General features: G+C 39.1%; 1 protein-coding gene across 5 annotated transcripts in view; it reads left to right on the forward strand.

The window, feature by feature from the left end:
- The first annotated feature begins 701 nt into the window (after window positions 1-701).
- LOC143884430 (Protein kinase superfamily protein) overlaps window positions 702-27,167 on the forward strand; it is a 31,335-nt gene continuing 4,869 nt past the window's right edge. For 2 of the 5 annotated variants that reach the window (XR_013252869.1, XM_077387998.1), the window contains exons 1-16: window positions 703-935; window positions 1,023-1,114; window positions 8,009-8,774; window positions 9,649-9,903; window positions 18,332-18,456; window positions 18,593-18,637; window positions 18,745-18,826; window positions 18,927-18,995; window positions 19,072-19,242; window positions 19,350-19,415; window positions 19,811-19,879; window positions 19,997-20,140; window positions 20,294-20,367; window positions 20,814-21,083; window positions 23,688-23,779; window positions 23,914-24,005. Coding sequence is in view for 4 of the 5 variants with exons in the window: in XM_077387998.1 (XP_077244113.1) it covers window positions 8,607-8,774; window positions 9,649-9,903; window positions 18,332-18,456; window positions 18,593-18,637; window positions 18,745-18,826; window positions 18,927-18,995; window positions 19,072-19,242; window positions 19,350-19,415; window positions 19,811-19,879; window positions 19,997-20,140; window positions 20,294-20,367; window positions 20,814-21,083; window positions 23,688-23,779; window positions 23,914-24,005 (1,722 nt within the window). In the remaining variant the exon portion in view is untranslated. Of the gene's footprint in view, window positions 936-1,022; window positions 1,115-8,008; window positions 8,775-9,648; window positions 9,904-18,331; window positions 18,457-18,592; window positions 18,638-18,744; window positions 18,827-18,926; window positions 18,996-19,071; window positions 19,243-19,349; window positions 19,416-19,810; window positions 19,880-19,996; window positions 20,141-20,293; window positions 20,368-20,813; window positions 21,084-23,687; window positions 23,780-23,913; window positions 24,006-27,167 lie in introns of all 5 variants that reach the window. The other 3 variants (XM_077387997.1, XM_077387995.1, XM_077387996.1) reach the window with 3 other exon arrangements.

Consider the following 27,167-nt stretch of genomic DNA (forward strand, 5'->3'; position numbering starts at 1 on the left):
CACAGAAACAAAGAATAACGATTTTGATATGATACGACGAGACCCTCTAAATGAGACGCGGTGAGGCAACTTGCGATTTGGCCTATGATATGTATGACATCAGCGTGATCTAAACCACTCATCTGGTAGGGCCTACCATGGTAATGGCTTAGCCTAAAAATCACATTAGCTAGAACCCTTATCAATAGTGGCGGTAGATTTAGGGTCCTACATGGGGCACGTTTGTGCAATCATGACTGTTGAACTTAAAGAACATAACGAGGGGGGTCCATTTGGTTAAATTCACATGCCAGTCGGACATAGTAGTGACATACCATGCTTAAGATTATGAATAAGAAAAATCAACGGTTCAGATTTCATTGGTAAAACCGTAAAAGATGCTTCATTGATCATGGACCTAAAATGGTCCTATGAATCTAACCACATATAGAAGGTACAAGTGGGGCCCAATAAGTCTCTTTTAGGAAGGACTAAGTAGCCTAATTTAATATAATTTTACATTTAAGCTATTTATTCACTGTAAAAGGATGATTATGGTCTGTACTCTATATCATCTCCACGGTGGGATTTATAGAAGAACGGTCAAGATCAAGCCAAAACTACATAAGTGGGCCCCACCACTATCCCCTATGATTCCTCACAAGAAAATAAACCCCAGTGGGATAAATTCGCGAGAAACAAAAACAACTGTCTCACGGCCCTCTATTTTTCCACCTACTGAACTAGAAGAGCTTGGTTGGGCCCACGCCAAATTGCAAGGCAGCAACCCTCTCTGTCAGAGATCATCCTAGTGTATTTCAAGGATCTCTCTCTCTCTCTCTCTCTCTCTCTCTCTCTTCAGTTCTTCCTTTTTCTTCTTCTTTGAAACCGAGATTCTCTCTCTGAGAAAGAGGGGAGAAAAAAAATAAACCTTCCTTTTTTCAGTTCTTTTCATGGTAAGAAAGTCGATCGCAGAGCCTCAGAAAGATAATTAAAGTTTTTTCACTTTCTCTCTCATCCATGATTTGTTTTTGTTTTCACAGAATCGGAGAGGAAGGGACTTTTTTGGAAATCCGTCTCGAACCCTAGCTTTCTCGTCCTAGGTCTTATTTGGAAAGTAAAATCTCCATTCCAGGTGCTTAATTAAGCGATTGATTTCTGTTTATTTTCTTGTTTGAATCTGTGTATTCGTGCTATGAATTGTTCAGTCTATTTTATGCTGCAAAAACCATGTATGCATCTTTTCCATTTTAGGGTGAATTTTTATCTAATGTTGGAAAATGGAGCCTAGATGAGATAATTTCGGGTTGAGTAGGGTAATTGAATCGCCTGGATTTTGTTTCTGGTTTAATTTTGTGATGTCTGCGGACTGTAGAGTTGATCAGAAGGAATTCAGGTTGTTTTTGTGTGTTGAAATGTTTTAATTTTTGAAACAACGAATCCACACATGCTTTGTGAAATTTAATTCATCTTGAGACGGGCTCTTTTATGAACTGCGTCCCTTGCTGCTTACTAGCTATTGAATGATTACGAAAAATTAAACAAGATGATCAATCATCAATGTACTAGTGCAAATTTGCTTGTTAGGTAAGCAGAAGACAGCATGAGGTATTGAACTACGTGTATGCATGCGTTTGAGCCCCCATCCCCCCCTCTCTCTCTCTCCACACACACACACACACTTTATAAATGATATTGTGTTTGTATTTGTTTGCATTTGGAGCAAGTATATTGTACATTTGCAAGCAAATATTCTGCTGCTGCATTTCCTCGAGTTCTACTTTATTGTATGCCCCCTCCTCTCCGAGTGTAGATTTTCCGGCTTTTTAGGATGCCCCCTGTTAAGTATCAGTGTCATTGTCTCCTTTAGCTGACTCCTTTAGCAGGATCAATGAAAAAGTAGAATGGATCGTGAGATTTTGGAGGAATTTTTCCAATTGGGAGGTGCGTCTTTTGCTTCGCCCGCCCCTTAGCATCAATGCAGTATATATTAGGAGAAATGACTCAGGTCGTAGAATTTGGAGATGAGATCCAACTGAAAGGTTTTCTGTCCTCTTATTTATACCCATCTAATCGGACAAGCTATCCAATTTCCCTCTAGGAAAGTGTGGATCTTTAAGGCCCCACGGAAAGTTATGGCATTTTGTTATAGGGAAATGATAAATGCACCCCTTTTCATCACTTGGGACACCCAGCTGCATTGTACGTGGGAATCAGGTCACTTCATTCCTTCAAATCTGAAGTACATCAACCCCCTTTGCAGTCATAGATACACTGTAGCTGGGGGTCCCAAGTGATGAAAGGGGTGCATTTATCATTTCCATTTGTTATATTGCATGGCTTAACAAGATTCTTATCGTTGATCATCTCTGTCAAAGACATAAAATCAATGTCAATCACTGTGCTTTTTGCATTGTCATTGCCAAGTTTGCTGACCCCCTCCTGATTCATTGTAGTTTCGCTAGTCTTCTTAATCTTTTGGGGGGCCAATGGGGTTCTTTTGAGTCATATTGCTGATAAATGTGTTATTTTTCAAAAAAAAAATAAAAAAAAAAATTGTTGGTCTATTTAAGGCTTGGGAATTCGCCCCTTGGCTATCTAGATTTTTTTTGGTGATTCATTGGGAAATATTCCTGACTTTGTTCACAAGCTATCCCACAACTACCTTCTACGAGTCTTGGGATGTGATTCCATTGAGCTGTAGTTGGCAGGAATGTCCTCACCTCAGGTGAGATCCTCCTCCGGGATTTCTTAAGTTGAATTTTGACTGTTTGAGCCTTGGGAATTTGGGTCCGACTGGCATCAAGGGTCTTCTAAGGAGAGAAATTAGGTGAGCATTCTTGTGGCCCATTGACGAGGAAGACTCCAAGGAGATGGAAGTCGAAGGTCTTAATTAAGGTACCCTATTTATTGATCGGACCCTGCTTGACCACCTTATCATCGGGGTTGATTCCCTTAATGTTGTTAGATGGGTGGGAGACGGTTCCAGTGGAGATCCATAGATGTGATAAGAGGAGATTCACGATTTGATCGAGGGTCACGATATTGAGATTAGGCATGTGTGGCGACCTTCTAATGGAGAAGCAGATAGGCTTGTTCATTCCGAAGTTGACAGAGATGTGGTATCTACTTTGGAATCCCCTCGCTGATGTTTTTGTCTCTCTTTGTATTTCTTTTCTCGTGTGCTTGATTTTTTAGCGCTTTTCTTTTGTTTAGAGTCTCTGTCGGTCTCGTTGTTGTGTTTCTGCTTTGCTGTGTTTTAATTCAATTACCATTAGCAAAAACGACCCAATTTGGGTTTTGAAGTACAAGTGCAAAATCAGTCATGGTTAACATACCTTTTAATGAAGTTAACAAGACTTTATTATATGATTACTATGTTAAATCATTGGGCAACAAAGGCCCTAAATACATATGAAGTCTAGCCACTCCCGATTTGGCTAGCTCATTGGGAAAACAGTTGGTACTCCAAATATGAGAAAAAACAATCATCCTCCTTCTTGCCATTTCAGAAATCTCATCAATATATCTAGCAAGCCTCCATGGACTTGAACTAAGAAAAAACCGTTGGTATAAAAATGTGAATTTATTGCCTTGTTTTTTATTGCTTATATTACAATATGTCAATAATATCTTTATGTTTTATCCGTTTTACCAATTATTAACTGTATGCCCCCCTCTCAAACGCACGCACGCACGCATGCAAACACCACCACCACCACACACACACAAAAAAAAGAAGAAGAAGGGAAAATTACCAAAAATTCCATGATCTAAAGTTTATTGACTATAATGTCCCCAAGTTGTTGTTGATTACTAAAATCGCCAGTTATTTGCCTTAAAAGCTTTTAATTTTTTTCTCTCCCTATTTTTTTTTACCTTGACTAAACATAGAATGTTGTTTTGGTAGCAACAATAAGAGAACCAAGGCGGAAATAATGCTAAAAGATAGTTTGTTTCCCTCGAACTCGTTCAAAATTCTCTTTCTTGTCCCAAACACAACTTTTGCTTCCCCTCTTAAAATAATCTTTCTTATGAAAGAAAGACAAACGGTGCAAAAATAATGCCTAAACTCATCTTGGAAACACCCTTGAAGTCATCCCTGAATCAAGTAGCTCCGATCACCAGATCATGGTGTGGATGAAAGCAATAGTTTGCACTCATGGCATCCAACCAAATCAATGCACCCGATCTATTGGCATGCTATATGTGTGGGAGTAGGCCATGCTTGCCTATATCAATTTGGATGTCAAGTATCCAACAATTTTTCTAGTGTTGGGACTTGGGAGAGAGACGAGAGATGGCTCACACACCAATTTTGGGAGGGGAGGGAGATGGTGAGTTATCATCTTTCGGAATATGACCAGTTTTTTAACGTTTAGAGGGGTGTATATAATGTTTCTCTCAAACTTTACTTCTATCTTTACCAAGATGATATAACAGATAGAAAAGATATTGAAAGTTTATTTTTGAAGGGTAATGGATCATTGATGAATGAAGAAGCATGTACAAAGCCAACCGAGGAAGTCAGCAAAAAAGACAAAGAAGAAAGCAAAAGAAAGAAAGATACAATCGTATCACGGAGGTAGAAAGTAAAAAAATTCTAACTCTGATCTCGCCACTCCATCCTTGGCCAATCTATCTGCGTTGGAATTGGCCGATCTTTCCACATGGATAGAAATGCCGGAATCCCCAACCCGTTCCATGATCTCGTCTATCCAATTGTAGAAATGCCAAGGGGGCTTTCCACTACCCTTCAGCCGTCTTATTACATTAAGGGAGTCCCCCTCAACTATCACCCTCGATAAGTCAAGAGGCGCGATCATTTTGATACCCTGAAGGGCGACCTTGACCCCTGCTTCATTAGAGTTAGTAGTCTCTGGAGGTCTAGAGATGCCCAAATCATGTCACCAAACTTGTTTCTAAAAAGAGCGCCCACTCCTGCAGGACCAGGGTTTCCCAGACTCGATCCATCAAAATTAAGCTTAAGAAAACCCGATGGAGGTGGAGACCATCTTCGTGTGACACGCACAATCTATCCGCCACCTGAACACAGCTCCTTCCATCCATGCCAAAGGTCAAAAGCCGAGACAAAGCTAAAAGACGGTAATGCCTTCACCCAAGAGATGATCAAAGCAATTGCCTTCATGGAAATGAAAGATGGGCCCTTGGTGACACCCTTGAAGATTCTAGCATTTCTTTCCTTCCACAGCACCCAAATAGTCGCTAATAGAACCACGTTCCGTAGCACTTTACCTTTCTTTTTTCAAGGGGCCAACGACCAAGAATCCGCAAGTTGGTCCAAACGGGCTGAGAATACCCAAGAAATGCCAAACATGCATAAAACTATGTACCAAACCTCCCTGGCAAACTTGCAATGTAAAAGCAAGTGTTCAACCGCTTCGTCTACTTCGATACAGAGAGCACAATGAGCCACTATCAACATATGACGACCCCACATGTGGTTTTGTTCAACGTAGCCGGTCGAGGTGGAAAATTTGAGGGGATTATGGTTGAGAAACTTCGGTCAAGTGGTTTTTGTGTAATTTTCCTTAAACTACTAACTAGTTGCATGTCATTAACTACTATGCTAATGATGTAGGACATCCAAGGCAATGGTTATCTGTCACAACTAGGTAGGGCTATGGGTTAGTATACGCTGGTATTAAGATATGTTAATGACACTCCATAAATGTGACATCCCATCATGTAATCTTACTTGTAGATCCTCCTCCATCTCATTTGTTAATATCTTTTCCTTTTACAAAAAAATAAGATAAAATATTTGGAATTCATTTCAAAATCTAAGAACAAAAAGATTACCAGTAGTGTCATAAGCATATAGCTGGTTGCCTAAACCCAACCCACAAATGTAGTGCTTTCACCTCTTGAGGGCAGAAAGATCACAAATAAAGTCCTAATCAAATAGTCGATTGACTAAACCCAACCCATAAAATCTAACTAAGAACAGACAGATTGCTAATAGAGTCATAAAAGTAAATATTTGGTATATGCTACTAACATGAAAAAAAACTGACTCAGGGACTTCTTCCCAACACCTCTTGAGGATAGAAATGAAATCCCTTTCCTTAAGCTTTAAGGAATTCATTTCAGAACTCTTACAAAACCACTCCAGGAAGCATGTGCTTTGTGAGATGAACCGAAATGTATAGTGGCTTCTGTAAAATTAATCTTTTGGGCCCCACCATTTGGAAAACCTCATGGCTGGCCCCACTTTGTTTGACTGTCCAGGCCATGGAGGGATCTAGTGTGGCGACCTTGATGAGGATATGAGATTCACTCACAGTAAAATGTTTGCTATGGGTGTTCCATACTAGGTGTATCTGATTTAAATTTTTGACATATTATCGATATGGGGAGTTGTAAATCAACCCCCATATATCTTAAATCGACCTATATAGGGCAGTGCAGAGAGAGAGAGAGAGAGAGAGAGAGAGAGAGAGAGAGAGAGAGAGAGAGAGAGAGATTTATCACTGCCCAATCGATATTATACCATCTATATCCTATACTTCTATTATTCGTGATTTGCTAAACTAAAAACAAATTATTATTTTTTTGAAAAGATGACTAAATTAAAGAGAAGAAACAAATTAAAAGAGGGCGGTAGGTTGCCCCTCATAATGCAGCTCTCTATGTATTCCTGATTTGGCCAAGTTATCTGCTAAATTGTTAGTGCTCCTTGGAATACAAGAAAAAAAAAACACAGAACAATTCCTGCAATATCATCAGCCAACTTTGTCAACCGCCATGGACCCGAACTCTTCCCCTTAGCCCAAGATATCACATTCGAAGAATCCCCCTTGGCGATAAGAATACCAGCCATGCTTCTCTTGAAGATCTTCAACCCCATAAGGATTGCTCTAATCTCCATAACTCCATTTCATCAGAATCAGCACGACCAATAGGACCTGAGAAAACCAGAACATTGCCCTCAACATCTCTACAAACCCCTCCAATTTTTGACAGACTCGGGTCACCAAACTAATACCCATCGAATTTTGACATAATTGCATTTGGAGAGGGGCATTCCAAGCTGCAGAATTTTTTTGGGAATATTACCTTGAATAGCCTTACCCCAGTTGCGAATAAAATCTTGGATGGAGAAACCACTAAACCCGTGCCAGACTGGGCGTAGATTATGCTTTACGACTTGATCTTCTATAATAGCTTGCTAAAAGACGACTCCTTCTCTTCAGAGGTCCTTGCATTTCTTTCATTCTAATTGGACCAGATAATAGCGAAGAAAACCATCTTCCACAAACTTCTACCCAATGATCCAAGGTGAATTCACTTACATTCCACATAGAGTTCAGAGATCGAGTTTGGGATGACCCAAATCAGACCAAACTAACTCACCGATTCCAAACCTTTCTGGAAAAAGAACAATGCACCAGTAAATGATCCTCTGTTTCCTCACAGTTTTCACTAAGAATACAGCGGTTGGTCATATGGAAGCCTCGTCTGCATAACTGATCTGTCATATTTTGTTTTCCAGAACTCTGATTACGTGGAGTAACCGGTGCTCTCCATATGCTATGTCAAGAAACTTTGGGCCTGACTTCATTGACTATATTATTGAACATTGATTTAATAGAGAAAGTGCCTCTTGGGCCGGAAAAAACTAAATGCAAAATTGGTGTCAATATTGTCACCTATATATTACAGTTACATAGCTGATAAATCATTTTGTAGTGATGTAACTTGTTGCCCATAAATCGTCCATAAACTTCTTTTCGGCCCTGTGTCATACATGACACTTATATTGCCACAGTTTTTTTTCCTAATATTCTTTTGTTGGTGTGCTTGTCATATATGCCATAAGAAACTAATGGGGAAGTGTAAGTGTATGCTACTGTGCTCTGAATATCATTTATTTTTTATTTAATGTTTGCTGGTTTCTTCTTATGGAAATTAGTGAGATGGTTTGATGTGATCATAATAGGGTGATTATTTTCAACTACTGTTGCCTTTGTTGGGTTTCTAAGTGTTATCTACAATGTCTTCCCAGATATATTGTTCCTTCAGCTTCTGCTTGTTCCTGGTACGGAATAAATTTGACTGGATCTTGTGCAGAGCTTCCTTAGTTTTCAGATCTACTCATTTGGATGCACATGATTTTCCGATATGATTGGAAACACATCTATTTATTTTCTGGTGCTGAAAAAAGTGCTTAGATAGGCATGATTTTGTTCCTGTTAAACAGATGCCTGGTATCAAGGTGCTCAAATTTTGGATTGGAGGAGACTGCTCTCGAGATTTTTGAAACAGGATTTAATCGCATCATATGATTATTTGAAGAAATAAATTTGAATGCACAGTGAGATTGTCAGATACTGGTCTCTGTAGGAAATGCTTAGGGTTCTTGAATCATCACTTGTACAAAGTTACGTATGCTTTTGCATGATATAATAATATTGAGTGTGACCAACTTCATGGAATTGTTAGGTTCATCTACAAATTTTGTTTTGAGCAAAGGGAAACTGTTACCAAATTGGAAGACACTTCATATTAAGTTGGCTGATATTCCATTATTTGTAAAACTTAGTATCTATTCTGGAGTATCTAGGGGTGCAGGGGGTGTTAATGATGTGCTATAAGAAAGAACCATGGAACATGTATCTGAGAAGAGATTTCCAGTCAGTTCAAAAGAGTACAAATTATATGAAGAAGTTGGTGAAGGTGTCAGTGCTACTGTGTACAGGGCTCTCTGCATTCCACTTAATGAGATAGTTGCTATTAAGGTTCTGGACCTGGAAAAGTGCAATAATGATCTGGTATGTTGGTTTCTTTGCTACTACGAACTTCAGATATTTGAGTTCCACAAATATTTGGGCAATATATTATCTTGTAACTTTCCTTCGTACAAGTCTTAATTATATATTTAGCATCGAATTATCTTGACTTTTTACTTTTTTTTTTCTTTTTATGTTTTTTGTTTCTTGCATTCACATATTCACTTGGAAAGGCTGCTTATAAGTGCATCATTCTATGAACAATAGCACTGTTTTCCTTTTTCTTTTTTTTTGGTAATGTAGAGTAAAGCCACTTAATAAAACACAATCTGATTTACCTTTACAAGTTCAGGTTGCATCATTGATAAACTACTGCAAGTCGGGAGATGTTTATGCTAATCTTCTCGATCAAATTCTAGCGGATATAATAGTTGCTTATTTCTTCTTTTGTAAGAAGTTTTTTGACTTTTACGTACTATGTCAATTTGTTGAGTGGAATCTAAATAGCAACGTTCAGTTGTTACGGACTTCATTCACTTAGCTGTTGTGGTGTTTCCATAAATTTGTTTGTTGAATTATTTTTTTAATGGAAAATGTTTTCCGCTGCATGTTTTTCTTTTCACCACTGAATGAATGTGCAAGGCTTGAATAATTGCATGTTTCTATTGAGTATCCATGGTCACACTTCTGTTGATTTTTTAGTCTCACACACTTCTGTTGATTTTTAAATAAATTTCTCCTCTTTAAATTTTGTAAAGGTTCATAGCTTCACGTACTTGACTATAGTTACTCTGTCTGACATGCTGGATCGTTTTTTCAAGAAATTAATGAGGGATAGCCTCTTCACGTTGTGAAGAATGTGTGCTGGATGGATATTTTGTTATGTCTCTTTTAATTTCTTTTGTACTTTGTACAGGATGGAATCCGTCGTGAGGTGCAAACCATGACCTTGACTAATCATCCAAACTTACTACGGGCACATTGCTCTTTCACGGCAGACCACAACCTTTGGGTTGTGATGCCTTACATGTCTGGGGGATCTTGCCTTCATATAATGAAGTCTGCTCATCCAGAAGGTTTTGAAGAGCCGGTTATTGCAACTCTTTTGCGGGAGGTTCTTAAAGCTCTTGTTTATCTCCATGGCCATGGGCATATCCACAGAGATGTTAAGGTATTGGATTATTATGTTCCTTCTTTTCTGAGCAATCACAAAAATCTATTAGAAAGAAGAGGACATTGCAACGTTTGCGTACAATGAATCTCTATCTACACCACCTTTAACAAAAGAACTAGCCATCTCATTTACATCTCTCAAAATATGTCCAATCCAATACAAAAATTTAATATGTGATCGACCATATGATCAAACCTCCAAGGTCTTGGACAACAATGTTGATGTGATTCGGTCATCTTAGCACCTGTTAGATTTATTTATTTTCCCTAGTGGACTTTTGGACATGTGTTATTTTCTTTTGTTAGCATTTCATTTGGATTATTAGCATTTTACTCAGCCAAGATGTGAAGGATGCTCACATTATCTATGATCCACCATACCCCTTTTTCCAATGGACCGCTTATCATTTTAAAACCACATATTATGACCTAACCTTGGCCTACCATCACTTAAGTCCAAGCCCACACATCATTCATTAAAAATACATGCTTACTATTTTTAGTAAGCAAGAACATACTGTTTTTAGTAAAATATGAACCTTGGAAAGAACCCTTCAACCCCATATAAAAGATTTAAAGGAGGAAGCCCTAGAAAGTCCTTCCTGGAAATCGTGGGAAACTTCCCCCTTGGGTGCAAGGAATCTCCCCTCCTCTATTTTTTTCTCTCTCTTCTCTTCCGTTTCTCTTTCTCCCCTCCCCTCTTCTACTACATTCGTTCCCTCCCCCCTATTACATCATTTATTCATTTCCTTTCTCCCTTCTTACATCCAACATTTATTTTTTCACCTTTTTCCCTTTTCACCCTTCTCAGTTGAGTCTATAAACCGTTCTCTCTTTCCCTCTTTCCACCCTTCCGGGTTGGGTTTATAAATCGTTGCCTTTTTCTCCCTTTTTCACCATATTTTTTGAATGGCAACAAATTTCATTAAAAACGACTGGCTGAGAAAGTCCACCAAGAGAATACAAAGATAACAGAAAAATAGAAATACAAAAGATCAAAATTATAGGGCCCGATCAAGGAGGTAAAAAAAAAAAAAAAAAAAACTCAAGATCCTGCTTATGAACTCCCTCCTTAGCAAATTTGTCGGTAATCCCATTAGCAGATCTTCTCACATGCATATAGGTGATAGAGGACCCTTCAGATTTGTCTTTAATCTCGTCGAAGAAACGAGCAAATCTCCATGGAGGAACTAGAGAACGCTTGAGCCACCTTATGACATTAAGCGAGTCTCCCTCTATTATTGTTTGGGCCAAACCATCTCTACCCAGATGAATTATACCTTGATGAACTGCCCTTACCTCTGCTTCACTAGCGTTTGCTAAACCAATAGGCCCTGAGAAAGCCCATATTACCTTCCCCGAGGAGTCCTTAAGAACACCCCCAATCCCAGCTGGCCCAAGGTTACCAAAACTAGAACCATCAAAATCCAGCTTCCTCTTCCCATTGGGGGGAGGTGGCTGCCATTGCTGCACAATCAAGGATTGGTTTTCCTTGCTATTACAGACACTCTCCATCCTTCCCATTGACGACTTTCCATCCTTCCCACTGCTGCCATTGCTGCACAATCAAGAATTATACCTTGATGAACTGCCCTTTTTCACCATTTCCCATTGGGGTTTTAAACTATTTCCCTTTTTCCCCTTATCTTTTCTTCCTCTTGATCTTCATTGCCCTTTCTTGATCTTGATCTTTTTTGGATATTTCTCTTCTTTTCTTTCATGGATCTTTTTTTTGAATGGTAAATAATTCATTGATAGGACCGAGAGGGTCGAAAGGTAGAAAGAAGAAGCAAAAGAATATACAAACAATATACAAAAAGAGAAGCAACAAGAAGGAATCAAGGTGGAAGAAAATCATATTGCTCTAGGGCCACCAAGTGAACCCCACTTTTAGCCAACTTATCTGCCACTCCACTAGCCGATCTCCTAATATGACAGAAGGAGATGCTATTAGAGTCCACAATGTCTGAAATCTCATTGAAGAAGTCCGCAAACCGCCAAGGAAAAGAGTAGGATCCGGATAACCACCGAAAGATATTAAGGGAGTCGTCTTCCACCACGATTCGATTGAGGTCTATCCCCCCACCCACACACACAGTCACACACACAACCAATAGTTAAATCCCGTGATGGACTGCAAGCACTTCTGCCTCTTTCGAATCTGCGACTCCAATGAGTCCCCCAAAGGCCTACCTCACCACTCCATACTCATCCCTTTATACTCCCCCAATGCCGGTCTCGCCCAGATTGCCAAGACTAGAACCTTCGAAATTAAGCTCGAGAAAACCCGAATCTGGGGGTTCCCAAACTTGGATAACGGGGGTGTAAGTTTCGGCACTTGAACACACCAGACTCCATACGTTCCACAACTCAAAATCAGAAACAAATAAGAAGCTAGGGAGGGATTTAGCCCGGAACACCGTAAGAGTCGTCACCGTAGTGGACAGGAAATGAGCACTTTTCACCACTCCTTTGAAGATTCTAGCATTTTTTTCCTTCCAAAGGATCCAGAGAATCGCTAAGAAGGATATGAGCCACATAATTTTTCCTTTCCCCGTCCATGGAGAAAAGAACCAACTCTCCAACGCCTGTGAAAGAACCAATTTTCGTTCATGGATCTTGATCTTCGATTCTTTTCGAAATCGTTTCTTAATCTTTATTGCTCTGATCTTGATCCTTCTTTACTTCATATCTCATTGTCTTGGCTGAGATCTCCCCCCCCTTCTCTCTCTCTCTCTCTCTCTCTGCCATTACCTGCAACGGGCGATCAAGGCATGAAGTTCAGCACTGTCAATCGCCCGGTACAGATTCTATTTCCTTCATTTTCAGCAGCCTACTCATATTCTCTACCGCTTGAGGCTTTTACCATCCTGTTTTTTTGAATGGCAACCTTTCCCATCCTATTTTACATTCCCTTATCGAACATTTCCTAGATCCTATTAGTTTCTCCATCACCTTGCCTTGATCCCATTGCCATATACCAGTACCACACCCTAGCTACTTGTAGCTATTAATTGAGCCTTATATTAGATCATTTCACCTATCTGATTTTTATCATACATTATTTGATATTCATTATATTTCTAGTAGTTAGCTGTTAGTTACTATAGATTTGACGTATAGAAGCTACATAGGCTGAGTTAGGTACTATTTGTTGAATGGATGCATATGGTTATGATTTCATACAAAATCTTGGCTGTAATTGAATTTTATGCGATGTTTGATCTGATTTTGGGAACACATGTTGCTGTTTTTTACTTCATAGATAGAATGAAGACATTCGTAAAAAGGTGGGGGTGGCACCAATTGAGGAGAAGATGAGAGAGCACCGCTTAAGATGGTTTAGACAGATCCAACGTAGGCCTTTGGATGCTCCGGTGAGAAGAGGCGACTTGTGCCAAATTGACGGAGTAAAAAGAGGTAGGGGCAAACCGAAAACAACTTGGGTAGAGACAGTGAGGAAAGACTTGATAGCTAGGAACATAACAGAGGACATGACCTTGGATAGGATAGAATGGAAGAAAATGATCCACTTTGAAGAACCCAACTACAGCCAGGATTAGAGCCGGATAGATTCCTTTCACATTCTACATGAAAATTTTCTAAAGGATTCATTTTGCCGACCCCAATTAGTTTGGGACAAAGGCTTTGTTGAGTTAAGTTGAGTTGAGAATCCGTATTATGCTATGAAATTCTCAGAAGTCAACCCATGAACCCTAGGTCTTTAAAGAAAATTTGGTGTCAAAGCCTAAGGTCACATCAGAAGTCTAGATACTGCTATTAAAATTATGGTCACTTGCGCCCAGCCCCCATGGGTCCTAGATTGCTAACAAACTATCACCCAAATTTAGCTTAGTTGTACCTATGGGAGGCAATGTCCGTCAAGTCAATTTTCTCTCTTTGGCAGCTAACCGATATAACCTCTTTCCACTTTCCTCAAAAGGCCTTAAATAGAAACCCCCCAAATTTCTTTTCTTGCTACACCCATTTAAGGATTTGACTTCTGTATCCCAAATCAATTTCCCAGTAGAGCTCTTTTCCTCAAATAATATTCAGCTTCTCTCATTTCACAACACCCAAAGCATTGCATTGTAAGTGATTGATTATTAAATGATTCATTTTTCGCAAACAAGATTGGTTCTCCATTGACTAAAAATGTCAATTGGAGCACCCAGAAAAAGCCCAAGATGCCAATGCCATCTTGGGGTTATTTGATCTCTTATTGAACCAACACTAACAATAAGCTTGGACCTTGGAGGGACGAGGATGCAACACAAATCCAGAGGTCCCTTTTTTTGAATGGCAAATCCATAGGCCCCTTAAACCAGAAATTAGAGAAGGATGACATTCGAAGAAAGATTTTAATGATTTTTTAGTGATTTAATGGCAATTTTAGTAATATTTTTGTTGTGGTTTAGTACATCCATGTTTTAAAACGATGGGGTTATTTGATTCTTCTAGAGTTTCTATTTGAATTGACGAGGTAGAAGCTAAAGTAGGATGGTTGAGTTATGGTCGGTTTATAATTAGAATCAATTTTGGGTAGAAAGTTGTATTTTTAGAGCAGATTTGGTTTGGGTTTATTTGGAATTTTTCTATTTTTTCTTATAAAAAATTCTAGCTTCTTTAGGATTGTTTTAGAAGTGTTCTAAAGTTGAAAAGTGTCTAAAAATTATGAGTCTTACTTTGTAAAGGTTTTGGAGTCATAAAGTGCAAGTATATGGTTTATATAAGGGGTGCCATTACAAAAATGGTTTATATAAGGGGTCTTTGGACAGTTTTTGTAACCATTACGAGACTGGAGATTTTTGCAAGTAGTTTTGCCTTTGCTCTATTGTTTTCTCTGAGACAAGGTCCGGCTCGCATCATTTATTGATTTATGTGCTTGTTTTATTTTTGGTTTGAATTTAAGTTAAAACTTGTGATTTTTATTCTGTTATTGCTTCACTATAAATGATATTAGCAAGCTTGAGTCTGCGAGAAACTGTGGTTGTGGAAATTTTGGTGGAGGTTGAGGGAATATCAGTTAGTGTAATAAAACTGTTAATATAGAAACTTTGACAAGAAAGATGGATCGAGTTATGCGCGAGACTCAACTCTTGCGACATGGATTGGCGTGGGCCACCCCGATGGAGGCAATTAATCCTTCAGAGATTCCACTATCGATTCTAATGTGTCAAGGTAGAACTCAGGCTCCAAACCAACTGGGAATTGGAAACAGAGTTCAATTTAGTGAAAATTAGCATAGATGAGTTTTAGGGAACCTCACTCAACATACCATATGTTTTAGACAAGCCAAACCATCTCAAAATACCACGCGGCCACTCCAAACCTTCCTGGCTGTAGAACAATGAATAAAGAGATGGTTGCACAATTCTTGGGCCTCTTTGCACATGATACACCTGTTCACCAAATGTAACTTTTTTTTTAAGAGAACATCAATGATGCTGATCCTTTGCCAAACGACCATCCAACAAAAGCTTTGAACCTTAAAGGTTGCATGTGATTTCCAAATTTGCATCCAAGGAAAAGATCATATTTCTTCTAATACAAGACCGTAGAAAAAAGTCCTCGATGAGAATGCTTAATTGGGATCCAGAGCCAAAATCCTCCGACCCTCAATCGAAGAAGAAACAAGGACATCCTGAAGACAACTTACTAATTCAAGCAAACATTCAAACCTCTCCTTGAGGTAAGATCATATTTCCTGTATTATAATACAGCATAAAAAAGACCTCAATGAGAAAGCTCCATTGAATCCAAAGCCCAAATCCTCAATCGAAGAAGGCACGAAGACATCCACAATATGACTTGATGCTTTAAGCAAACATTCAAACTCCTCATCCTTGAGGTTATGACATAAAACCCATATGTTTCTGCATACCACCCTCATATGTTTTTCCATAACTCTAGATTTATGTTGCCGAACCCTGAAGTTCAAATTGAATTTTGAAGTGGTCTTATTGTCTTATATGCTTTCATCACTTGCCCCACTGTGCATCAAGCTTTTCATGAGGTTATGGTTAAAAGATTTGAAATGGTAATCAGATTTTTTATGTAAATAATTATCTGCTGAGGTATCTTGTGCTTCTCAGCATGTTTGTTCTTGCCAGTTTCATTTCTGTTATCTTTTTTCTTCATAGTTAAGATTCTTTGTGTGAAACAAACAATTACACCGAAAGCTTAACCTGTTGGAGAAGGTGTTATTTAATCTTTTATTCTTTAACACTCCCCCTCAAGTGTAGCTCCCCTTTTTAGGGCTGGCCTACACGTGGCACATATGGTCCCTCTTTTCGGTTGGCCATTAGATGTGGATTTTTATTAACAAGGAGTTTTGAATTCAAGACCTTTGCTTTCACACCATGCGAAACAACCACTTACTCCAAAAGCTTAAGCTGTTGGAGAAGGCACTATTTTTTTTTTTGAAAATTGACAATTTCATTGATACTATGAAGATTACATTAGGGACCAGGGGTCCCTACTTGCATTACATAGAATCAATTAAGGGTGGCCAGGAGCATACTCCTAGGCCAGTAAAAACCAAAAGAAAAGATCTCTTGGTCAACCGCTACAGGTAGGTCCACACTTCCATACGCTGCCACCATGCGGAATAACTATTTCACTTCCCTTTCAAAATTTTCATCTACTACCGCAGCCGAGAGTACCCTCACCATTCCCCTTTCCTTTCCTTTACATTGCCCAATTGTCTCAATTGATTCGAATCCAACAAAAAATGCCATATTTGTGGGCCCTATCAAGTCATTTGTATGACCTGCCACGTCACACAGACTTCTCCACCACTTTCTAGCTGGCGAATTCGATTTTCAAAAATCCTGCTCAAAGGCCTGAAGCTATTGTGTGCTACTTAACAGTGCACAATAGCCAACCCATCGAATCCGATCTTCGGTGGCCTCCACCTTGTGCCACCGCCTGTCCCGTGGGATCCCTATTAAACCACCAATCCAAAAAACCCTAGTCTAATCCTAGAGACCACCATTATTCATCATAACTTCTTCCTCTTCACCTCTACCAGAACCTAAATCATCCCTAACCCTACCCTTCCTTCCACTTAGCCCTAGAGATCACCATTGTTCACCCTAACATTCTTCCTCTTCACTTTCACCAAATCCTAAAACATAACCCTACCTATCTTCCACCTAACCCTAGTCTTACCTGCTCCCTCAACCACTACCTCTCCAGCCACCACCGTCCACCACTCCAGCTAACTACCTGCAACCCAAAACACCTAACCTAACCTAGCACCCCGGCCCTTCTAGCCCCAACCTTGCACCTCGATCAAATCCATTATTTACCCCCCAATCTCCATACGGTAGCCCTAACGTTATCTCCGGCTACCCGTCACCTCCGCTACTCAACACGGCCCCCAGATCCGGGGACCCACGGCTTCCCAAAGCCCTTTGCTGGTCAATCGCCGCACCATTTACGACATCCCATGTGCTTTCCGCATTTCGTGAGGGGGAGGAGGGTTTGGAATAAACAGCCGTCTCAATACCGCTGTCCACATCCTTCATCAAACTTTTTCTCCCCCACCACCACCAACACCTCCACATCCAATCTCCTCTTTTTTTCCCCCGAATCCGGCCACTCTTTTTCATACTCCTGCCACGTCCACCACTTTTGACGACTCACCATCCCACTTTCTCTGTCTACCCTACCCAGTTCCGATCCTTTCCCCATTAAATCCGGCCCACTTGCACCTCCAGCCACCATTGCTGCATCCCCTTCGTGATCTGCCCAAACCCGTGCATCATCCGGTCACCAACACCTCCCTTGCCCATCAAGGGAGAGAGAGGGAGAGATCAGAAAGAAAGAGAGATAGATCTGAGAGAAAGAGAGACCAAAGAGATAGACAAAGGGGGATCAAAAAAGCAGAAAGAGAGAGATCAGGAAGAGATCTGAAAAATGAAAGAAAGGGAGGTAGGGGGAGAAAGAAAAAGATCAGGAAAAGAGAGAGGGAGAGAGAAATCGATGTGAGAGAGAGAGAGACCAGCTATAGAGGGGGAAAACACTAAAAGGAGAGAGAGAGAGAGAGAGAGAGAGAGAGAGAGAGAGAGAGAGAGCCTCCCTCCCTAGGGTTTCCATCGACCTAGCGGGGGGTGGGGGGGGGGGGGGGGGGGTGGGGGGGGAGGATGAAATTGCCTCTGTTTTCGCTCAGCAGTCGGGTCTTTTCTCCCCCTTTTATTTGCTTCTTATGTTTTGCCCTCAAAGACATGGTGATTGCCACTTTGAAATGGGTTCCATACCTGTGTTTGAGACTTCAATTTTAAGAGCAAATGCTATATCTCCATTGATCGAATCTTTAATGCATCCCTGAAAGGTTTCTCCATTGCTTCTCGTGGAAATTTGGAGAAGGCATTATTTAATCTTCTATACTTTAACACTTTGTATCCTCTACTCCCTTGCAGTCTGGAAATATTTTAATCGATGCTAATGGCACTGTAAAGTTAGCAGACTTTGGAGTTTCAGCATGCATGTTTGACACCGGCGACAGACAACGCTCAAGAAATACTTTCGTTGGGACTCCATGCTGGTGCTTTTCTGGGGCCCTTTTCATTGTTTTTTTAATGTTCATATTGAGATTCTGTTAGTGTTTTCATGTCTATTTTATTCCAAACAAGTTGTGACTGGTGACAACAAACTCATGTTTTATTTATTATGTTTCATAGGATGGCTCCTGAAGTTATGCAGCAATTGCATGGATATGATTTTAAGTGAGTGGCTTACTGACCTAATCTGTAGCCTTTGTGATTTATTGAGTTTGAAAAGCTTTAAAGCTTAATTAATTGTTTTGTGATTTCTTTTCGTGAACTGTTAACAGGGCAGACATTTGGTCTTTTGGAATAACAGCACTAGAACTTGCCCATGGTCATGCCCCATTTTCTAAGTATCCACCAATGAAGGTGATCTCTGTCAATTTTCTACAGATTTATTCTCAAGTTGTAGACTGAAAGGGTCATTCTGAGTTGATATTCCTTTTTCCTCTCTTTTTGTGCATTGCAGGTTTTGCTCATGACTTTACAAAATGCCCCACCAGGTCTTGACTATGAAAGGGACAAGAGATTTTCAAAGGTACATGCTCTCGAATTGAAACTTTTTATTTGGAACAATTTTTGGTTATTGTTTTGAAATTGCCATGTCTCTGTAGTCTTTTAAAGAGCTGGTAGCTGCTTGCTTAGTGAAGGATCCAAAGAAACGTCCCACTTCAGAAAAGCTTTTGAAGCACCATTTCTTTAAACATGCTCGCTCAAATGAATATATGGCTCGAGCTATTCTTGATGGACTTGCTCCACTCGGTGAACGGTTTAGAGTGCTGAAGGTTTCTGGTTCATTCCTGGCTGTTTTTTGTGCCTAGTTTGTTCTCTCTTTTAGAAGAAATGGTTTCATTCTTGTCATGACTATTCCAATTTTGCTTTCTATTTTCAGGCGAAAGAGGCTGAACTTCTTGTACAGAATAAGGTTATGTATGGGAACAAAGAGCAGTTGTCACAGGTGAGCAACGCCGATATTTGTTCGTACTTTCTATTTTTGATTTTGTTGCCCGGGACATCTATTTGGCAGGATATTTCGTTATAAGCATTATAGGACCTTTTGTCCCATTCTGTTCTAATTCATGATGGCAATTGTATGAGGTCACATGGCATTGTTGCTTTTTCTTCTGAATTGAGAGCCAATGGGTCTGGACCTTTTCGATATCAATTCATTTCCAACTAAGATACATCCCCCCCCCCCCCCTCGCTCCGTCTCTCTCTCTCTCTCTCTCTCTCTCTCTCACACACTCACACACACACACACACAGAGTATTTATGTTGGGCTTCCAATTTTACTGAATCTTGATATTGTAATCATTTACATTTCCTGAACTAAAGCTCTTTTTGGCCTGGCAGCAAGAGTACATGCGAGGAATAAGTGGGTGGAATTTTAATCTGGAAGATTTGAAAACTCAAGCTGCCCTTGTAAGGAGGTCCAATTTCAAGTTAGATGTCAACACGTGATTAAACCATGGGACGTTTAAAAATGGTTTCTTGGGAACAATGCTGTTGATCCTTTAACCAATGATTCTTCCTGTGTAGATTCACGATTGTGATGGCATTTCCAATGTAGAAGATCCGGTTATGAATAGCAAGTCTAAGGATGGATATGAAGACATGGACTTTGCACCAAAGGTGCCGTCTCCCGAAAGGATTAACCATGCTAATGCTGTGGCCACCCAGGAGGTATCAGCATGTGTAGTCTCTCGATATGTTGTCTGCCGTTACGTTTTAACTTGTGCACTTGCAGTCCTCACTTTTTAGACTTCTTTGCATCACGATCTTTCCGATGTTATAATGTCTTTTTTTTCTTTTTTTCTTTTTTTTTTATGGTTCTAGGATGGGCTCCAGGATATTGAGAATGTGGAGGATTCACTTTCTTCATTTCCAATTCGTCCTCTTCAAGCACTAAAGTATGTCTTTGTATTTCCTTTGCTTATGCCTCAGGTTTTTTTAGTTTAGTGAAAATTTATCCATCATACTGTCAAAGCTATTATGTTCCTTATACTTTTTAATCTCTGTTATACTACTATTTTTTTTTTCAAAAATAGATGCGACTGTTAGCGTGCACATGTGTATACACACACGCACGCTCGCGCACACACACATATAGTGTATACATTTGCTAACTGTGAGATGTAGAACAGGAGATGATATGCTATATGCGTCTTATTGGCTTATTCTAAACACTAGTATTATACTACCCTTTCAGGGCAGACATCATTTTTCATTCATTGATTTTTTATGACAGAAATTGTCCAACTAAATTTGAGTAGATATTACATTAATATCTGTTGTCTTGACCATTCAAAAAAATTATTTAATATCTGTTGTCTATGAACAATTTACTTTGATGCAGAGGCTATTTTGATTGTGAGAATGATGTCAGTAGCAGCAGCCCTGAGTGGAAGGATGCTGTCCGGTCGGATTCTGAACAAAATTTTCAATTGCAGCAGCCATCACAAGTAATGGACCAAGGATCTCAGAAGAATAATGGTGAGACTATGGAAAAAAGTAGCTCTTTGCCCAGGAATGCCATTTCCATTTCTGGACGACACAAATTTTTGAGTGGTTCACTTCTACCCGATCATGTTCTTTCTCCTAGAAAAGTTGCTGGGGATTCTGATAGGTAAAACTCATATTCTTGGGATCTTAATTATGCCACAACTGTAAAGTTGTGAGCTTTTATAGTTTATCTCTAATACTAGCGACGTGTTTGAGGCATGCTTCAAAAGTCTTCTGTATGCTTTTAATCTTCTTGGGTAAAACTTGTATCTTTTTTTCTTTTTTTTCATTTTTTTGCGGAAGATTATCTTATTTTCATGGTTTTAAATTTCGGCCGAGACATTTCGTTTTGGCTGCAATATTTCGATTTCGGTTGCTACCGAAATGAAATCCACTTGGATTCCAAAAATACAAGATTTCACCCAAAATTTCGGGATTTCATTAATGTTTCGGTCGAAATATGCGAAACATGCAACTTTTCAAATAAAAAAAAACAAAGACATTTCGACAAAAATCCGCACAAAAATCAACTTACACGCAGAAAAGAGGAGAACCACGAGATTCCTTTAAGATATTTCTTCTTCTTTTTTTCGAAATGGTCCTTTAAGATATTTCTAAAAAAAAGGACAAAAAGGAAAAAAGAAAAAGTGGTAAAGAGTCTTGGATTTCAGCTGTGATTTCATACTGAAATGTTTCTCTGATTTTACAAGATTTCGGCCAAAATTCCATACCGAAACTGAAATGTTTCGGTTTCACTGATGGACCGAAACCAAAATTTATGACCTTGCTTATTTTTCATTTGAAATTTGTTCTTGAGGATATTTGCTATCGTTGCATTCTGTTTTGCATGTCGAATGGGAAAGATCAACTGTATGTGTCATCTCAATCTTCACTGACAGCAACTATGATGATAGCATCCATAACTACTGATAGTCTGATCAATAATTATACGTATTTGGGGGGGGGGGAGGGGTTGTAATTTGTTGGCCAATCCACTGGTTAACTTCTAAATTCAGGGTCTCCTGTGTGGATGTAATGTCTTGGTGATTTGTCTTGTACGTATTTTTTTCGGCAGGCCCTGGCATGGGGTTGGCATTTTGGCTCTATCTTCACTTTGCTCTTATTCATAAATTGCTTTGATCTGTTCAAAGAGAAAAATTTGTTGATATTAATTGTATCATGCTGATAATTGTGATCTGACAGACTTAATCACTGTCATATTTATTATGGTACCTTTTATTTTTATTTGGTCGTATTCGAGAAAGCATGTTATAGTGGATTTTGGAAAATCCTGGTCCCGTCTAGTCTCTCCATCTCTTGAGGCTCTGAGATGCTTGTCTCAGAATTTGAGATGCTAGGTGGCCCAATGGCAAGTCTCATGCCGTTGTACTATGTGGACAAGCATGCCTTGAGGGTTTTGTAATTACCCTTTAACTAAGGCACGCTATTTGGCGAATCAAATGCACTGGAAGTTGTGACTTTGGAATGTAGGGAACTATAGTCAATGAGAGAAAACAATGCTGCCGATGTGACACAGCAGAGAACAACACTGCCAAAGGAACACTATACATTTATTTAATTGTCATTGGCCAGTGTGTGCTTCGAGGTTTTGATTAGGGTGCACAGCGCTCAAGGTAATTATTCAGTTTACCAGTAAAACAGTTGATTATATTAATTTATAGTAGATGTTAAGTTTGGACACCTTTTTCCGTTATATTTTTAGGAAGAATTAGGTATGCCAGGTGAGGTCTTGACGTGTACATGAAAATAGGTAGTTCTTTAATCATATCCCATGGTGCCACTCCAACTTTGGATCTCTTATTGGTCCGATAAACTCTGACTTCTGGTGTGCCTCTATCATGCCCACCTTAACTCAATCAATTGGGTAAAATTTGTAGGTTTTGTCATTTTTGGGAACTAGTTATACTATAATTGAAATCCAATATCTTTAAGTGTTACACCTAAACAAGTCAACTTTGTGTTTTTCATTAAGCATAAAGGCATTTTCTAGGTTTTTCTTATCATTTGGAAGTTCTAGGTGCTTCTGCTTCCTGCCCTTTTTGGGAACCGCTGCATCCTGGTTACCAACTCAGAACCCACTCTACTCTTTGTCCCTTCTTTGTGCAACTAAGACTGCCCATTGTGTCACAACTTCAGTTTTGGATCTTGTAACTGATCGACATCAACTAACAAGGCCTTCAAACGAATGAGAATATCAATTCTAGTGATTACTTCATTGATTCTCCTCGAATTTGCCAATATTATTTCTATTAGATCTATGGTAAACTAATTTCACTATGGGGAAGAATGTGGCCAATATGAAAGCATCCAATCTTGACATGCTCACAGAAATCTCCTCCTACATTAAGCATGGTCAAGATTAATCTAAGGTTTCCATTGCAAGTTCTCCAGCACTTGAGCACGTGTTTAAAGAAAATTCTTGAAAAATCTGAAAATGTTCAATTTGTACCCCTTAAACAACCATGTTTGATTTGATCCTGCTATAAAGTGGATATCAGTTAGCTAATATTATTGTATGCCTAAATGATTAAAGCTTGTACATGTCCATCCCCAACATTTCACTGTTTCTATTGAAGGAAGTCATGTTTCGCTTTGTCTAGCCAATGTTTTCCTGATAATTAATACTAACTAATTTTGGCATTGAGAGGAATGGATTTATAGATATTATACTATAGTAACTTTTTGGGCTCTTGAAAATATGTTGAAGGGAAAATCAGCAGCAGAGGTCTCAAAGTGATCAGAATTTTAGTGGTCCATTGTTGTATCGTCAAAAAAAGGATATCAATAATCATATATCTGGTATGCCATATATTCAATTCCTCCTTTTATCTTTTTCTAGTCACCTTAGAGATTACGCTGATTCTTTTTCGGTATTACCATTTTATTGATACGGAATTTGTATACGTCATGGAAAATATATTCCGATGTTGCAGCAACCGTGCATGCATTGGAGGATACAACTGAAGGAACAGTTGTCCAACGAAAGGGGCGGTTCAAGGTCACATCGGCAGATGTCGGTCTCAAGGTATACCGATATCGTGAAATTGTTATCGTGCATCAGTGTAGAGATATTTTTGGCCTTTAGGCCCTGTTTGGATTGCAAGAAAAACATTCTGGCTGGAATTTTTTTCTAAGGAATCTTTTTTCTACATTTTTGAATCAAATGGGATATTATCATTAATTGAAGCTCTCTTTCTAAGTAATCGTGGAATAGGGTTGGTTCAATTCATCTTCTTTTGTTTGTAAAAAAGTGAGAAAATTTAGAAATATTTTTCCTTTCCAAACTTTTCCAGAAAATTCTTGCAATCCAAACAGGGCCTTAGGTTATCTAACTTTTCAACCTTGACAGGTCTGTGAATGTAAACTAATGTTAGCTTGCTTAAATTATAAAGTAAGTTTATTTTTTGCTTTATGGATATCATTTAATACTAAGATTGGTCTTTTTTCAGTGGGATATGTGCCGCAATCTAATTATCAATTCATTCAAAATAACTTGTAGAGATCTTGCTATGATGGATTACAATGGAAAAATGATTGACTATATGAGATCAATTTAAACTGGAAAAACTCACTTACAGAAAGTTTGGTCCCTGTTTTAATTGGGTGAAAACGGCTTTATTTGTCTTCTTATCTTTTGCATTAGTCTGCTAGGATAAGAACTTCAGAATTGCATTGTTCTCTAAAGCTGCATTCGACCACCTATTTTTAGTTTTTGTTTTGTGTTTAAGAGACAAGGTAAACCCTTGCAAATAGTTAACCACGTAGCATGCCTTGGGTTTAATTTATGATGCCTATTCAAGTAATTTATAATGTTTGCATAAGTGCAGAAATGAGGAGAACATTGAGAAGTATAAATTGGCTAGAAAAGAAGCTAAGAAGGGCAGTAAGGGAAGCTAGAGGCAAGGCATATGAGGATTTGTACCACATGATAGGGACAAAAGAGGGTGAAAAAGATGTCTACAAGCTTGCTAAGATGAGAGAAAGGAAGAACAGGGACTTGAATCATGTAAAATGCATCAAAGACGAGAATCAAAGATTGTTAGTAAAGGAAAATGAGGTTAAAGAGAGGGGGAGAAACTACTTCGATAAGTTGTTTAATGGAGAACCTGTAGCGAATTTGGAAGAACTTGATAACGCTTTTGAGGATACAAATCGGAGATTTGTTCGTAGAATCCGAACATCAGAGGTAAGGGTAGCTATGAAAAATATGAAATTAGGTAAGGCTACGGGGCCTGACGATATTCCTATTGAGACTTGGAGATGCTTGGGTGATGTGGGTTTGGTTTGGTTAACTAGATTATTTAATAATATTTTGAAGACTAAGAAGATGCCTGATGAGTGGAGGAAGAGTACATTAGTACCTATTTATAAGAATAAAGGGGATATTCAGAGTTGCACCAATTACTGGGGAATTAAGCTGATGAGTCACACCATGAGGCTTTGGGAGAGGGTAATTGAGCATAGACTAAGAAAAGAGGCTGAGGTGTTAGAAAATTAGTTTGGCTTCATGCCCGGAAGATCGACTATGGAAGCTATCTTCTTGATTAGGCAGTTAATGGAGAGATTTAGAGAAAATAAAAATGACCTTCATATGGTTTTCATTGATTTGGAGAAAGCGTATGATAGGGTTCCCAGGAGTGTTATGTGATGAGTCCTTGACAGGAAAAAAGTGCCTACTAAATATGTTGATGTGATTAAGGATATGTACGATGGAGCAGTAACTAGTGTCAAAACCACGGATGGCACGTCTAGTGAGTTTCCAATTACAATAGGACTGCACCAAGGACCAGCTCTAAGCCCTTATCTTTTTACACTAGTTATGAATGAGCTTACGGAGGGTATCCAGGATGAGGTGTTGTGGTGTATGTTATTTGCAGATGACATAGTATTAATCGACGAAACCAAAGCAGGAGAACTACTTTGGAATCCAAAGGTTTTAGACTGAGTAGGACTAAGACAGAATATATGGAATGCAACTTTAGTAATGTAAGGAGGCGGGAAGAAGATGTAGTAAATATGATTGGACAAGAAGTACCTAAGAGGGGTATCTTTCACTATCTTGGTTCAATTCTACATAAGGAAGGAGAGATTGAAGAGGATGTTAACCATAGAATAAGAGCAGGTTGGTTGAAGTGGAAGCTTGCCTCAAGAGTTCTGCACGACCGTAAAATCCCTACCAAGTTGAAGGGAAAGTTTTATAAGACAGCTGTGAGGCCAGCCATGCTGTACGGCTCAAAATGTTGGCCACCATGAAGCAGCATATTCATAAGATGAGTGTAACAGAGATGCGAATGCTTAGATGGATGTGCGGCCACACAAGGTTGGATAGAATTAAAAATGAAGACATTCGTAAAAAGGTGGGAGTGGCACCAATTGAGGAGAAGATGAGAGAGCACCGCTTAAGATGGTTTGGACATATCCAACGTAGGCCTTTGGATGCTTCAGTGAGAAGAAGCGACTCGTGCCAAATTGATGGAGTGAAAGAGGTAGGGGTAGACCGAAAACAACTGGCGTAGAAACAGTGAGGAAAGACTTGATAGCTAGGAACATAACAGAGAACATGACCTTGGATATGATAGAATGGAAGAAAATGATCCACGTAGAAGAACCCAACTAGAACCAGGATTAGAGCCGGGTAGATTCCTTTTACCTTCTTTATGAAGTTTTTCTAAAGGATTCATTTAGCCGACCCCAACTAGTTTGGGACAAAGGCTTTGTTGAGTTGAGTTGTATTCAAGTAATTTAGAGCTTCAACTCAACTCAACTAAGCCTTTGTCCCAAACTAGTTGGGGTCGCAAATGAATCCTTTAGAAAATTTTCATGAAGGTGAAAGTATCTACCCGGCTCAAATTGACTAAGTAATTTAGAGCTTCATGGTAAAAAAATAGAGCAAACTCTCCATATCAAATAATGCCTCTAGAAATTTAAATCTCTAGTAGTAACATACAGCTCCAGATCATAAGTGGAATAATTAAGTGTAGCACCACTCATTTTTTACTAAAATAAGTAATAACCCATGAATCATGAATTTTGTCTTAGGATAGCACCGATGCCTATTTGAGAACTATGTCACAAATATTGTTCTCGGGAGTTTCTCGGCAAGGGAAAATCTCAGGATATATTAATTTTTTTATTTTTTGTGGTTTTTATCGCTTTATCAAAATGTCACGATAAAAACGCAATATTT

This window comes from Tasmannia lanceolata, unplaced genomic scaffold (assembly GCF_043159265.1).
Source record: "Tasmannia lanceolata isolate RefF3 unplaced genomic scaffold, GAP_Taslan_0.1 ptg000008l, whole genome shotgun sequence".
Classification (NCBI taxonomy): Eukaryota; Viridiplantae; Streptophyta; class Magnoliopsida; order Canellales; family Winteraceae; genus Tasmannia; species Tasmannia lanceolata.